Consider the following 13461-nt stretch of genomic DNA (forward strand, 5'->3'; position numbering starts at 1 on the left):
AATGTGGCTCAACATAGACCATGTAGGTGCACCAAACAAACTCTCTATGAACTGAGATCAAATGCAAGTTACATGTTATTTTGTTGTGGTTGAAAACGTGGCAGATAATCGTATGAGTGAAAATTAGCAACTATCGCCACCAAGACCATCACTCTGTGGCACTTTCTTAACAAATGCAAGAAAAGTTAACCTTTACGCTGAGGGAGTTTTTGATGCTGTGTAGAAATTATGTTTCAGTTTTTCTTTTTGACGTCAATGGATCAATAGCCGCTGGGACTGAGGACCCAAAAGCTTGAAAGGTGTTCATGTGCTGTAATTTCAAGGTCAGAGAGATGATAGCTTATTCAGAGATTAGAGTCTAACCTGCAAGAGCCAAACCCTGTTAGCCTCCCTGCACACCCAAGGGGCACTCTCTTTCAAGCATGATTAGTACTTTTGCATGGTATCCAAGTGTCAACGTTGGGCAACTGGTGGTGGTTTGAATTTTTCATCCAGTGCAACTGTTTTGTTAAATACAGTGCTGTTCCACCAAAGTCTAGAGCAGTTTTCAAATGACTGTGTAAAGTAATTACGCAATTGCATTTGCTACGCCCAATATCTTGGGCCAGTTTATCAACCAATCAAGAGGACGCGCGATTTTTCCCGCGCTTTGAGCGAGTTACATGGAATTGTGATGAATTTGGATTGGTTCATTGTGCTGTTTGCTCCTACTGTGATTGGTCAAAGTAATTACTTTTGGTATTAATTTTGTTTTACGACACTCAATTGAAAACTGCTCTAATGATGATAATGATAAGTATTAATTTAAGACTTTGAAAAGAAGTTCAAATTAATGTATCATCCTGACATGCAAACTTTGTCAATATTGGTAATACATGTTTATTTCTATTTACAATGAATGTAAGTTTTCGATTTAGTAATTAATTACTTTGTGAACATAGTCAGAAGTGTCAAGTGAAGATACTGCCTATTATCAATTTGCTAACAATGGCCTGATTGGCTACCCCAAAAAAGGGTTCTTAAACAAAAAAAGTGTTTGTAACATATCTTGCCAATGGCGGTCTGGCCTGTAATGGAGCAATGAACTTTAATGAGTATTCTTATTCATCCTCAGCTGTACATTGGCATCCTAAATCTAAAATAAAATTCTTTTTTGGGGGTCTCACAATGCAACTGGCTAGTGAGTGATCTTACACTGTAGCATGGTCCATTGCAACATAAAGAGTCTCTCTTTTTGGTAACTACGGGGTCTTTTTCAAAGATCCCAACACTTTTCCGGCGTATTTCAGGTGATATAAAACGCTCAGTATCTTCAAAAGAAGAACATTTCAAGTCATGCAACTTTGCAGTATTGTTTTGTTTTCCATGGTGTTGAACATTTGTTAAGGATCAATTCTTCAAAATGAACAGATCTTTTGCTATTCAGGCTTGAAAAGTATCTGTGACTTTTTGTTCAAAGCCAGATTTAGATTTGGCTTCTGTTACAACATAACAAGAAAACTTTAGTTTTGATATTAACATCATTAATTAATTAAACAATGCAAGGGAATTTCTAATTAAGACTGAAAAGTGCAACTTGTACCAAAAAAAAAATTTAACATGCTTTTAACTTGTGCTGGGAGGGTACAAGTTATCAAAAACGTCTGTCACAAAGTGACATTGTATAAAGAAGTCAAAGGTAAAGTTGTATCATCTGATAAGATTATCTACAACAGCATTCCAATGTCATGCAACTTTGCAGTATTCTGAAAATGACATCTCCAAATGCTTTGTGCTTTCACCAATACAGCGTCTTGCTAAAAAATGTTGTTACACTGGAGAACCAACCATTTTCTTTGTCCTCTCCATTAACCTTGGCAATTGCCTGAAATACAGTTTTTATTAGTTACATGACTTTAAGACATGCAATAAAATATATTTACCAGGCCTTGCAGAGTCAGTGTATAGTCACTGTCACATTGGTAAAAACAGAAATCAAACTGTAAAACTGATCGAAATGAGAAAATCACTGTGTTGGGTGGGAGAAATCAGCAGAGGTTGATAGTATTGAAAAGTGAAACTGTTGATCAGAATAATAATAATAATAATAATAATAATAATAATAATAATAATAATAATAATAATAATAATAATAATTGAATTTTGTGGTTTGCAACTTAATGCAGGGTGTGATAAATTCCCATGATTAATAAATACATGTAAACTAACCTTATCTGAAATAACTACACCATCATCATCTTCTGGGAGGTAGTCAGGTAGCGAACTGTTGCTTCCTCTACTGCAACTACTGGCTGGTGCTGCACCGAAGGATAACATCACCTAGCAGGGACAAAAATGGCAATGGTAAATTACATTGTAATTCAAGAGTACAAGAACAAGAACTCAAAACAGTTATTGTTAATGAAGAAAGAACCATGCTTCTCGCTAGTTTAGCAGGTGTAAATAATAAAGGCTTCCCTCCCTCCCATAGGTCTACATGTTGACGACTTGCCATTGTTTCCATCCCTGAATCAGGCTTCTCAAACTTATTAATAATTCATAAGCAAAAAACAAAAGAAATCACTACCGTGAAGGAAGTTTGGATATGTGGTCTTAATAGACCAATTCGTCTAACTCATTGTTGTAACCAATTCAAATCTCTAAGGATTAAGATGCTTTGTGTATTGCATTTGCATGATAATGTAGCATTCAAATTTAAATGATATGGTAATACTTGGAACAAAACGTTTGTTCCCAAAAGATTTGAATTGGGTACAACACTGAGTTAGCCGAATTGGTCTAGTACCATAAAATTTCGCCAACTTTGATCCCAAATATCTCTTAAAATACTGATTCCTTTGAGAAGCAATATCAAACACTCGAAAGAGAGTCTCATCAGATATCCAACCACCTCAAAATCGGTTAAAAAACTCGCCGTTCGGCCTCGTTTTTCAACTCGCTTCTCGGTGTTTGGATATGCGATGAAACACTCCTTCTCGTGTTTGATATAATTATGACATCAAACATCGCTGACCAGTTGACTACAATTTAAGATCACAGATTCAGGGTCTAACCTCTTCTCCTCTTTCATTCTTGACCACTTGTTGTGCAGACAAAACTTTTGTTTTGTTGATAGCATCACACAGTGTTTCCGGTGACAACTCTACCTTACATCTGACCAGACACCTTGATTTGTTCATGACGAATGTAAAACTGATGACTCCTTTCACTTTAACTAGTTCATCTTCACACAGCTTTCTGCTAGCCTACATGTATAGCAGACCAGAACAAACCTTATTAGTTGGAGCTTACGTGGGAATGCAAAAAAAAAAAAAAAAAAAAAAACCCTCACGTTGACCAAAACTAAATAATGTACTGTATAATAATACATGTACTGTATAATACTACATAATAATGTACCCAGTATCTCAATGGTACAGCATTTGAACTAGTTTTCAGAAGGGCATTTATTTTACTCCTTTTAGGAGCAGGACTTCCGACTATTCCAAGTACGAGGCTCGGCCAGGGTAAATACTGACAAGCGACTTGGTCTAAAAAGTAGCGACATCACGTAAATTAGTGACACCAAGACAAACATCCTTTCTTTAAATTTCCTTTAATTTGTGACAGCAACCTGAAACATTGACAAAGCACTGACACGAGACCTTCTAAAATTCAGACCCCCCCCTCCCCAGGAGAGTCTCGAGTACCCCTGAATTGCAAAAGAAAAATCAATCATTTCAAAAGTAGAAGTTTTGCAGATTGAAATGTACTGTAGGATAGTTGTATGTGTTTGGATATGGGACTCTTGCATGTGGAAACCTGAATTGAATGTTCAAGTGAAATTTGCAAGTAAAAAGATGGGAATTGGGACAAATGGAATGGATAATAGTGAGAATGCTGAACTTTGAATGATTTATAGTTCAGCATTAACCTTCAGCAGAATTTTAAGCTGAAATGAAGGTCATTGCTGTTGAATTGGAAGAAGTGTTTACTAGGAGACATACCCTTCACTAACCTGGTTTGCTAAGCCTTTGATTTGAAGAACAACCACTTTTGCTCTTTTGTTGAAATTTCCAAGGAAGAATGATTGAGATGCACTGCTACATAAAGACAAATGAAATGAAAGACACGGTGATTAAGTTATTGGGAAACAAAACAAACAACTGCTCAGCTTAAAAATTAAAAGACAAGCGTAATTCTTTGATACTCGTTTGGTTTTAGTATTTTACTAGACCCATCATCTTACCAGAAGAAATTGCCTCGGCAGATAAAAAATAATAATAACGATAATAACGATAATAATGATAATAATGATAATGATAATGATAATAATAATAATAATAATCATCATCATAATGCACAGTATGTTAAATGATCTAATATTTTATTTAAGCAATAGAGGTTTTGCACGACAGCCATGTTGCATGGCAGGAACGGCTTTTACTTCGGGTAGAGGAGAACAGAACGCGTCATCAGAAAAGAATGCAAATGCGAGAAATTCACTCAAATAATTAGTACATGGAAGTTTGGCAGTGTGCAAGTGTGGAAGTGTGGAAGTCTGGCAGTGTGGGTTAGGGTTCGTGTTCAGGTTAGGGTCACTACCACACTGCCAAACTTTCACACTTCCACACTGCCAAACTTCCATGTACTAATTATTTGTGAGTAAATTTCTCGCATTTGCATTCCTTTCTGATGACGCGTTCTGTGCTCTTCTACCCGAAGTAAAAGCTGCAGGAACAATAGATTCTTTTTCCTATGGGAACAAATGTTCTTTCTAGTGCAAAACATTTTCATTGTTCCTGCCATGCAACATGGCTGCCGTGCAAAACCTCTATAGAGGACGTTTTCCGTGTTTCCATACTCAAGTAAATTAACGCTTGTGCCCCAACTTGCCCCCAAATTATTGCACAAAAAAGTGAGGGGGAGGTCTAACTTCTGAAGCTTTAATAATAACAACCCAAGACTTTCGCAAACTAATAATATCACAAAAGTTTAAATATTGATGTGGATGACGTCTGCAAATGAGGTCACTTGACTTGTTACAGCCACAAAACTTAAAATAAAAATGGCAACAGTTAATGCTAAAATTTATTTTACTTTGCTACTATATTATATAAGATTAGTCTAAATGGTAAAAGAAAACAAACTGTGCTTGGGTTAAATATGTCTTCAGTTTTGGAAATATATGGCATTTTGTACTAGTGCCCAGTCCCCTATGGAAAAGGATTTCTTTAAACAAACATTTATTTAAAATTATCTTGAAATGTCCAAGCACAGAAATGATGTACCCAATAGTGTTAACAATCATAAACTTAAGGTAAATCCAGCCACCAGAAATTGGTAAAAAGTGTTGCTGTTTAGCTGAGATTTCTGTCCTAAACATAACTTTGACATGTCTCGTGATAATATATCATTCTACATAGCAGTCAATGTTTCACCTAACAATGTCCCAAAGTTATTTTGTGTTATATAAAATGGATCAATAGTTCAACCACCCCCTTACTTATTTTCATAAAATAGATCAGCGTCCACATTTATGCAAACCTGACGCGCAGTCATGGGTTAGTATCATTATAGTTTTACACAAAAATTATTTATCCTTCTAATACCATCTAGTCTAAACACAGGACCGATCCCGATTGACTTAAGGGTATCTCTAGATAGTCACATCATTAGCTTTTCCTCTGCGAATCTGGTCACCTTGTTAATGGTCACAGCACCAGCAAAGGGGCTTTATTAAGGGCTGGGCACCGTACATTGACCAGCTGTGTACATTCTTTTGCCATTGACTTTGCCTGTCTGTTCTTCTGCTTACTTTATTAGCTTTTTAATATATCGAAAGCGTTGAAGGCCCACCTTCAACCGACAGGCTTTTCAACGGTTTGTTTTTGGTATGGAAATTCACATTGCGTATCGTAGCGATCTAAATGGATGAATCTCAGCTTCGGGCGGAATTTGCATATGTGAAAATTGGCTCATTGTTTTACCAATACATAAAGTATCTTAAACATTCATAAAAGCTAACCTTAGGCCGAAAAACTTTTGTTTAGGCCTAATTAGCCTAAGGTTAGCTTTTATGAATGTTTAGGATACTTTCTCTGTTGGTAAAACAATGACCTGTGACCTGTGATTTGTACCTGCCCTGTGAAAATTGTTCCGCGGCACGCTTTGCCTGTCGGTTGACGGTGGGCCTTTAAAGTGCCCAGCTGCATAAACGCAAATGACCTCCTGAACATTTTCGTACTGTAATGAAACCCTTGCCAGGATTATGAAGCTCTAGAATTGTGCATCCATAACTTTAAAAAGCGGCAAAATTTACCGCATATGTGTAAGGCCTAATTCAGCTTCTATAAATTAGCAAACGCCAATTTCAAGAAAACATCAGTCGTGAAGCTCACCTCGTCTTCTTATTTGAAGCAACATTTACAGCGGGAATTATATTTTGATAAACTTCCTTAGCTAATTGCCTAGCTCTTAGGTTGTAGTCTTCTTTATTCATTATGCTTTTTAAACTGATAATCATTCCCATTTCTTCTCTCATTTTGGAACGGTTGGTCTGGAGTTCTGAGAGGAATTTCAAGGCCTGTGAAACGAACAAAATTTTTGTCAGATTGTTGTGGTGTGAAGTTGAAGTCGAGTTCTTCTAATGTAAGATATTTAACTTATCAAACCTCTAAGGCAGTGAGAACAACGTTAACATCTCCATTGTCAAGAAACAAGACCAATCCAGCCAAACAACCTTGATCCTAAAGAACAACAAATGAGCGATTTAAAATACGCCTGGAACATTAAAGTCCACGGAGACAGCGTTTATTAAGATTTACCTTTACAATCGTTCCTCTGTTTTGTGGATCAGCAGCCAAGTTTCTTAGGTGTTCAACCACTCCTAAAGCAGTCATGATGCTATAAAGTTTTTTTCTTTCACAGAAAGAAATGACTAAATCTTGCTGAATTACCGAAAAACTGGTTGAAACTGACTCGGTAGTCAATTTCAATATATGCCTGGATTTCAAACCACGCGCTCTTAAATTTGATTGGTTGAAACAAATAAACGAAGCGATATGATTGGTGAATTTAAGATAAGTGGCTGGTGACTACAAGAATGTGTCATGTGGTGATGTTTGTTGGCTTGCGTTCGATGTCTTATAGCCGGGCTTATAGCTCCGATTTTTAGTGTATTCTTTTTTACCTTAGGATCCAGCGGTAGGCAATGGAGACTGCTTTGGAATGTGTGAGAATAATCTTAGAGTATTTTGGATGGGAAGGATACGACATTGTAGTAAGTCCAGCCTTCAGGTTAAAACATCGGTGACTGTTGATGCTCGCCTCATTGATCTGAGATCCTCAACCACTTTCCCCCTATTCAATTCCAGGACTTGTTTTATGGAGGAAGAAGAGCGACTGGTCGTAGAAGAAGCCTCCTTCGTCGTATTGGCAGGGAATTATCGCGTAACCAGCTGTTCGTTTTCACTAAACGTAGCATCATCAGAGAGATTGGCAGTCGCTTACCCTTGAAGCCGTGTAAAAGACCGTATTTTGAGGTAAGTCGTTACATAGCTATGTCTAGATAGCAAACCAGAAAGAGTTAAAGATTTGACTTAAGTTGTGTTAATTTAATTACCTGAACGCCCAATCTCAAGAAGTTAAGAAATTGATGGGTAAACGAACGCAAAAAAAAAAAAAAAACAAGAGGAAATAATATAATATTGTTGATTTAGAAGGCTCTGTGTATACTGACCAGAGGATTGAAGAAGTTTACGTTGTGGATGTTTGAAATTTGCCTTTCTTCTAAGTCAGGTGAAAAAGGGTTCTTCCAGGGGTGGGGTCAAAACTTACTATCAAAATCACTAGAGTGACAAATCTGCCTTTAGAATTTTTAAATGCGGGTTCCAAAAAACTTATTATCACGTGATCCGCAAAAGAAGTCGTCACATGACATAAAAAAGTTGTCACATGGGTCATGTAAAGCGCGTTGGCGGTCCTGGCATTCAACAAGAAACACTTTTTTGGATCACGTGACATTATTTTTAGGATCACATGACAATTTGTTTAAGATCAAGTGATTAGGATCGAACCGCTTCGGATTCAAATTTTCAACGGCAGTTTTACCACTCTACTGGTTTTGATAGTAACCCACTTCCTCGTCTAAAATCTCTGCTGGGGAATGCGCCTACCCAGTCCAAGTTTTTTGTGTCGCGGCTCTTACTGTTTTTGTGGTCCTTCTCTTCCAGCTTTGATTGACACTGATAGTAACAATAATATCATGAACTTTATTAAAGTGTCAACTGGGACACTAATTGGAGATACTTTGCAGAAATGAAATAAAATCAAAGCAAGTCATTAAATCATAGGTTGCTTTTTGATGGGAGGGGAAAACCGGAGTACCTCAGAGAATAACTTCTCGGAGCAGAGTAAAGTACCAACAAACTCAACCCATATGCGACACCAAGTCTGGGAATCTAATCCGAGCCATAAGTGCTCTCACCACTGTGCCAATTTTTTAGTTTCCCCATCCCTTTCTGGTGTTAATTGTTCAACATATCAGTCCCTGGGAATGATATTAATGATCTTCTATTTACCACTGATAAGTAAAACATTCCTTTTCCCCTTCATAGCTAAATCTAGGAAGAAATGAATTCACATCACAAGTGATTGATGGCAAGCCTTTGTCCGAGATGTTGATGGCTTCATTGTCAGATATTGCCTGGATAACAGAGGATGATAACTTGACTGCTGATGCAGATGCTATCCCTGATGACAAAGAGTTCCAAGAAGACTGCTGCCTAGAAAATGAACCAAAACAACCCCTAACCACTGGCCTTCCAGCAATTGATAATGATAGGATGGAAAATCACTCAAACAATGATGAAGCCATGCAAAAGATTTCGGCCCTGGAGGAAGAGTTACAGAGGTTGAGAGCTCAGATTGCAATGATGATAGTTGCTGTTCCACAGAATCAAGTAGCAACCCCTTCCACACCAGCTGGGGCAGCTGTTCCCCCTCCCCCACCCCCACCACCACCACCACCTCCACCAACACCCTCATCGACACCTCTAAAGCCATTGTCACAGATCATAAGAGAGGTAATGCAATGGACTGCACTTAGAAAAGTTGTGGAATGCTCTCAGGGTTACTGCGTACACTAGGTGACGTCTTTTTAGAACTCAGGTCATCATGGTAGTTTTTCCTTATTTTGCAGAAACTTACCTCTCTTCTTTCAACTTAGGTCAGCACTGTGCACGATTCACGAATATTTTACGTGTAACCGGTCATCAGGCTATTGTTTTGCCTGAAAATAGTTTGTTAGTTACACTGTTTGATACTCATAGTGATGGTTGCTTCTCTCTGAGAACATAAGAGCAATGCTAAAAACTAGGTCTGATTGCAGGTTGGATACATCCAAGGCAACAACAACTATGTAACAATAATAATAATAATAATAATAATAATAATATTATTATTATTATTATTATCATCATTATTCTAAATGATTTACATTATCTGGAAATGGTAATTGTTAGAATTTGTCACTGCAGGGAGGGGTTATGATATTAATGACCTTCATATTGGAGTATGAGAATGACTACGAGTATGAGTTTTCTGTACTGGGCAAGCGCATTACAGTTAAAGAATGAAACTTTTCAAAATGTGCATGCTCAGGACTGAGAACTCGCACTTGTAGTCAACCTTGTATTCCAATCTGAAGGTCGCTATAAAAATAATGAATGACATCACATATGGCAAAGGAAAAGTCTCAGTTTTCATATGTAAAAAGTAAGAACTTTTTGTTTCCAAACAAACCAGTAATCATTTGGGAGGTAAACTCTGGTGTTATACAGTCAGACAGTTTCTTTTGTGTTTTTCCACGTCATCAGAAATCAGCCAGAAAAGTACTATTTGACTGGAACATGATATCACAACAATAACTGATGAAATGGTTTTTTTTTTAAATTAAAGAATAAGGCAAAGAGATTGTCACTTGCACCAGGAACTGGCCTTAATTTTGCTGAAAACTCCACTGGATGCAATTTGCCAAACATGGCAGATGTGCTCAAAGGACTGGGGAAGGTCAAACTTAGATCAGTAGAGAGGTATGGCACTGGATAGGTTACTTATAACTTGATTAAAGTTCTTTGAGGAGAAATATAATTTTTGAAAAATTTGAAGAGCCTTTCAAAATAATAAAAAATGGCATTTTCTTTTTCCCTATTATATTTTGTTGTAAGTTCTACATTGAGATGTTCAAGTTTTTATCAGGGTGATAATAACAAAATAAAAAAATTGGTGTCACAAAATTAAACCTCAAAGTTCAGACTTGAACCAGGCCTACGAATTTAATACTGTCACATTGTCAATAATTCTGCAACATTTTAATGGTGGTAACCGAGTACTTTTTGAAAATATAATCATTGGTATGCTGTATTTTAGCATTTGCGTGAAAACGATTTATCCTTTACACGTAGTCATAGGATATGCATGGCTGATTGAATCTCGTTTCCAGGTCGCCAGGTGGGACCCCTTTACGGAAAGCTCCGCTTCCTTCAGACGGAAATGATCCTGCCTCGATCATAGCCCAAGCACTTAAGAAAAAGTTTGCGCACAGGCGAAGACAGGAGGCCAACTCACCAGGTATATATTATTTTTATATTGTGGTCAGAGTTCTCCTACCATGTTATTTGAAATAACATAATTTACCATGGGCTTTCGGTACTGAAAATTCAACTGCCAAGTTTTAACAGGGTAAACGGTGACGTAAAATTCCTTCGAGCTTTTTAACCTGTAGTGGAGACGAAAGGTGGTCATTGGCAGATAAGTTTACCGACTCTTGGACGTGCGTCTTACATGCACGTGCTTTAGTAACGCTGCACGTGCGTTACTGACGCAAATGTGTGTAACGGATCACGTGCGTTCATCGGAGGCGGCGCTTGATTTGCACAGGCTGAAACGCTGCACCAATCTCTTCCTGGATTTTTCTTCGGACGTCACCAATACATGATCACACTTTATAAATCACAATCGCAATACCGCAAATGATGTTGTGTTAGGCTTTGTCCGCGTTTGACGAAGAACTCAAAAGAGTTAGCACCCAAAACGCCTAAATTGATGTTTTTTCATGAAGCGCAAGATAAATATAATTGAAGCCACGCGAATAGAAAATAGAACAGAGGCGAATATACTTGAAAAGGTTTCACTAATGAAAAGAATTAGTTGAATCCTCCGACTTTTTACTAAAATCGTTTGAGTTGTATTTTCCTCTAGACACCAATAAAGAAAACAACAGCCCAGGATCACCCTTTGGAACTCCGCCGTTGAGTCCGATCAAACCAATCCCTGTGAGTATTTTCTTTAAGTTCATTTTTCCTTACGTCCGGAAAATCACAGACCATCGGGAATTTTGCGCTTCCCGACCGTCCCGAGATTTTCTCAACTTCTAAACACGTGGAACTCGCAGACATCCCTAATCATCTGGGAGTGGGTTGGACGAAAAGAGGCACTGTGTTAATTTTCCAGAAGACGTTCAGTGATTGCACAGTGTCTCGGCAAAATCTGGGACGGTCGGGTCGGGAAATGGTAAAATCCCAGTCCGTCTGGGATTTTCCCGACCTATGAAAATAAGGCCTTTGTTACAGAAACCTCCTTGTCTTGCTCCCATCGAACAAGGCTTCAGGGTTCGCATTATGGTCACCTTTTAAAATCCCTTTGATTTCCAGTACTTTCCCAATACTCCTTGACTAGTACAGTTTCCATAATTGTCAAAGTTTTTTCTGTTCTTCTCGTTTTTCTCATTAGAGCAGAGAAAATAATTTTATGACCTTCCAGTAAATTCAGGTTTCACAACTTTCGAGTTTTTCCTTGATCCGTCTTACGAATGAGGGTTTTCTTTCATTGACCCGTGTCCCGTGACCCCCTGTATTCCCCTAACAGAATAACTTCCCCTCCGTCTCCCTCGTTATTTAGCAACCACATTCTTTGCTTTTAGTTTGGTCCACACCTGCTGAAGCCAGCAAAGAGTAAACGGCGATCAAGCACTGGCTTACAGAACACAAAAAAACCGAGAAGTCCATTGGTCGAAGTGTACTGACGACCTAACAGAGATTATCACTGAAAATTGAATTTGCAGCATTCCATTGAATTGGTTGCAACTTTTATATAACATTTGTTGTACCGCTTTCTTATTGACTGCTTGCAGTCTCCCTTTTCTCGTTCAGTCCGACGAATGATTAACAGTTTAGCTTGCTCTCGCCCGGGATCATCAAACCTCGTCTGACCATGAAGGGAAAAGGGATATTTATTTTAACCAGTGTTTCATGAGATCTGCTTTCGAGGCATGAAGAAAAAAACCGATAACTATTCCATGAATTGTTATGTTATGTTGAGTTTCTTCGGTTGTAAATACGAATTTTGATTTGTAAACGAGACCTCGGCCTGCGAAACTGATTTCTTGGTTTATTGATACTGAGAAAATGAAACCCTCGTTTCAAAGATCACAAAATGGTCACCAATTTAGGCGCTTGTTTTAAAATAAAAACACCATTTTCGTCATTAACTTGTCTAAACTACAAATATACCAGTAGTTTTTTATTCTTCTTCCGGAGACATTTGTTTTGTAAATAGTTTTAGAATTTTTTTTTTTTGCCTTCTTTAACCTACTATTCGTATCGTTGGTTTTCATCCACGTGATGAGACGGCTATGTTGGTGTACAAAACACCATACTAATTCTCGGTTTTCACATGACGTCACGACCAAATCCTCCGGGAGTTTAACTCTATTATTATGCAAACGCTTCCTTTTGTTTTCGTTGAAAAACATGGCTGTTGATCACGTGAGTGAAAACCAGTAATATAGAGTCAAATTCCCAAAAGACATTTGCAGAATTGTTCATGGCCGTCGTGACGTCAGATGAAAACTCTCAATGCTTGATGAGTCACGCAAAACTATAGATGGTTTTCACCTGACGTCACAGCAGCCATGTTGATGCACAGAACAGTGGAGAAAAAAGTCTTTTGGCAATTTGACTCCATTACATTGCAAAACATGAGCCACAATTTGCTATTCTTTTGTGCATCAACATGGCTGTCTCATCATGTGATTGAAAACCATCTATACATGGGAACCGTCAAGTCATCATTGGTGGAAAAAACTTTTGCAACTCAGATCATATTTTTAACCTGCAAGGAAAGCCTTTGAAGAGGACATTGGGGGTGGGAAAAGAGGAGTGCGCCCTTCGCGCGCTCGAAGTTTTTCGCGTCGAATCCACCTTTCGCCTTCCACGCGAGCTATGTGGCTTCAACCTAATAATAATAATAATAATAATAATAATAATGATAATAGTCAAGGAACGAGTCAAGCTGTGCCACGTGTAACTAACATCTGCAGAACTGAACATACTGCGATATGTTTTTGCATGGACGGAAATTTTGTAGGAGTTCTAATTGCAATATCCACGGAACTTCAGAGTATGAAACTTGCACGGTCAT

At 38.0% G+C, this 13461-nt stretch overlaps 2 protein-coding genes across 3 annotated transcripts; one reads left to right on the forward strand and one right to left on the reverse strand.

The window, feature by feature from the left end:
* Positions 1-858: 858 nt before the first annotated feature.
* Positions 859-7002, reverse strand: LOC138045475 (armadillo repeat-containing protein 1-like). 2 transcript variants are annotated; one of them, XM_068891994.1, is made up of 7 exons: positions 6807-7002; positions 6654-6728; positions 6381-6565; positions 3998-4082; positions 3054-3245; positions 2209-2319; positions 859-1864 (listed from the first exon to the last, which is right to left on the reverse strand). In XM_068891994.1, exons 1-7 carry the CDS (start codon positions 6879-6881, stop codon positions 1778-1780), a joined length of 810 nt encoding a protein of 269 aa, XP_068748095.1. In that variant the 5' UTR covers positions 6882-7002; the 3' UTR covers positions 859-1777. The 2 variants fall into 2 exon arrangements, with proteins under 2 accessions (XP_068748095.1, XP_068748094.1); XM_068891993.1 differs by having other exon boundaries at positions 3998-4079; positions 6807-6993.
* Positions 7003-7070: 68 nt separating this feature from the next.
* LOC138045474 (mitochondrial fission regulator 1-like) lies at positions 7071-12571 on the forward strand. The gene is made up of 7 exons (XM_068891991.1): positions 7071-7261; positions 7356-7523; positions 8598-9065; positions 9940-10073; positions 10484-10611; positions 11242-11315; positions 11963-12571. The coding sequence occupies exons 1-7, from the start codon at positions 7193-7195 to the stop codon at positions 12062-12064; spliced, it is 1143 nt and encodes a 380-aa protein (XP_068748092.1). The 5' UTR covers positions 7071-7192; the 3' UTR covers positions 12065-12571.
* Positions 12572-13461: the final 890 nt, after the last annotated feature.

The sequence above is a fragment of the Montipora capricornis genome, chromosome 4 (assembly GCF_036669925.1).
Source record: "Montipora capricornis isolate CH-2021 chromosome 4, ASM3666992v2, whole genome shotgun sequence".
NCBI lineage: Eukaryota > Metazoa > Cnidaria > Anthozoa > Scleractinia > Acroporidae > Montipora > Montipora capricornis.

Bases quoted from the DNA above. Each gene is read 5' to 3' on its own strand.
- LOC138045475 (XM_068891994.1), bottom strand. From the start codon at position 6,881: ATGACTGCTTTAGGAGTGGTTGAACACCTAAGAAACTTGGCTGCTGAT. The intron at 4,083-6,380 runs GTGAGCTTCACG...GTCTTTATGTAG, and splicing joins GCTTCAAATAAGAAGACGAG to CAGTGCATCTCAATCATTCT. The intron at 1,865-2,208 runs GTTAGTTTACAT...ACTGTATTTCAG, and splicing joins GTGTAGTTATTTCAGATAAG to GCAATTGCCAAGGTTAATGG.
- LOC138045474 (XM_068891991.1), top strand. From the start codon at position 7,193: ATGGAGACTGCTTTGGAATGTGTGAGAATAATCTTAGAGTATTTTGGA. The intron at 7,524-8,597 runs GTAAGTCGTTAC...TCCCCTTCATAG, and splicing joins GTAAAAGACCGTATTTTGAG to CTAAATCTAGGAAGAAATGA. The intron at 11,316-11,962 runs GTGAGTATTTTC...CTTTGCTTTTAG, and splicing joins GTCCGATCAAACCAATCCCT to TTTGGTCCACACCTGCTGAA.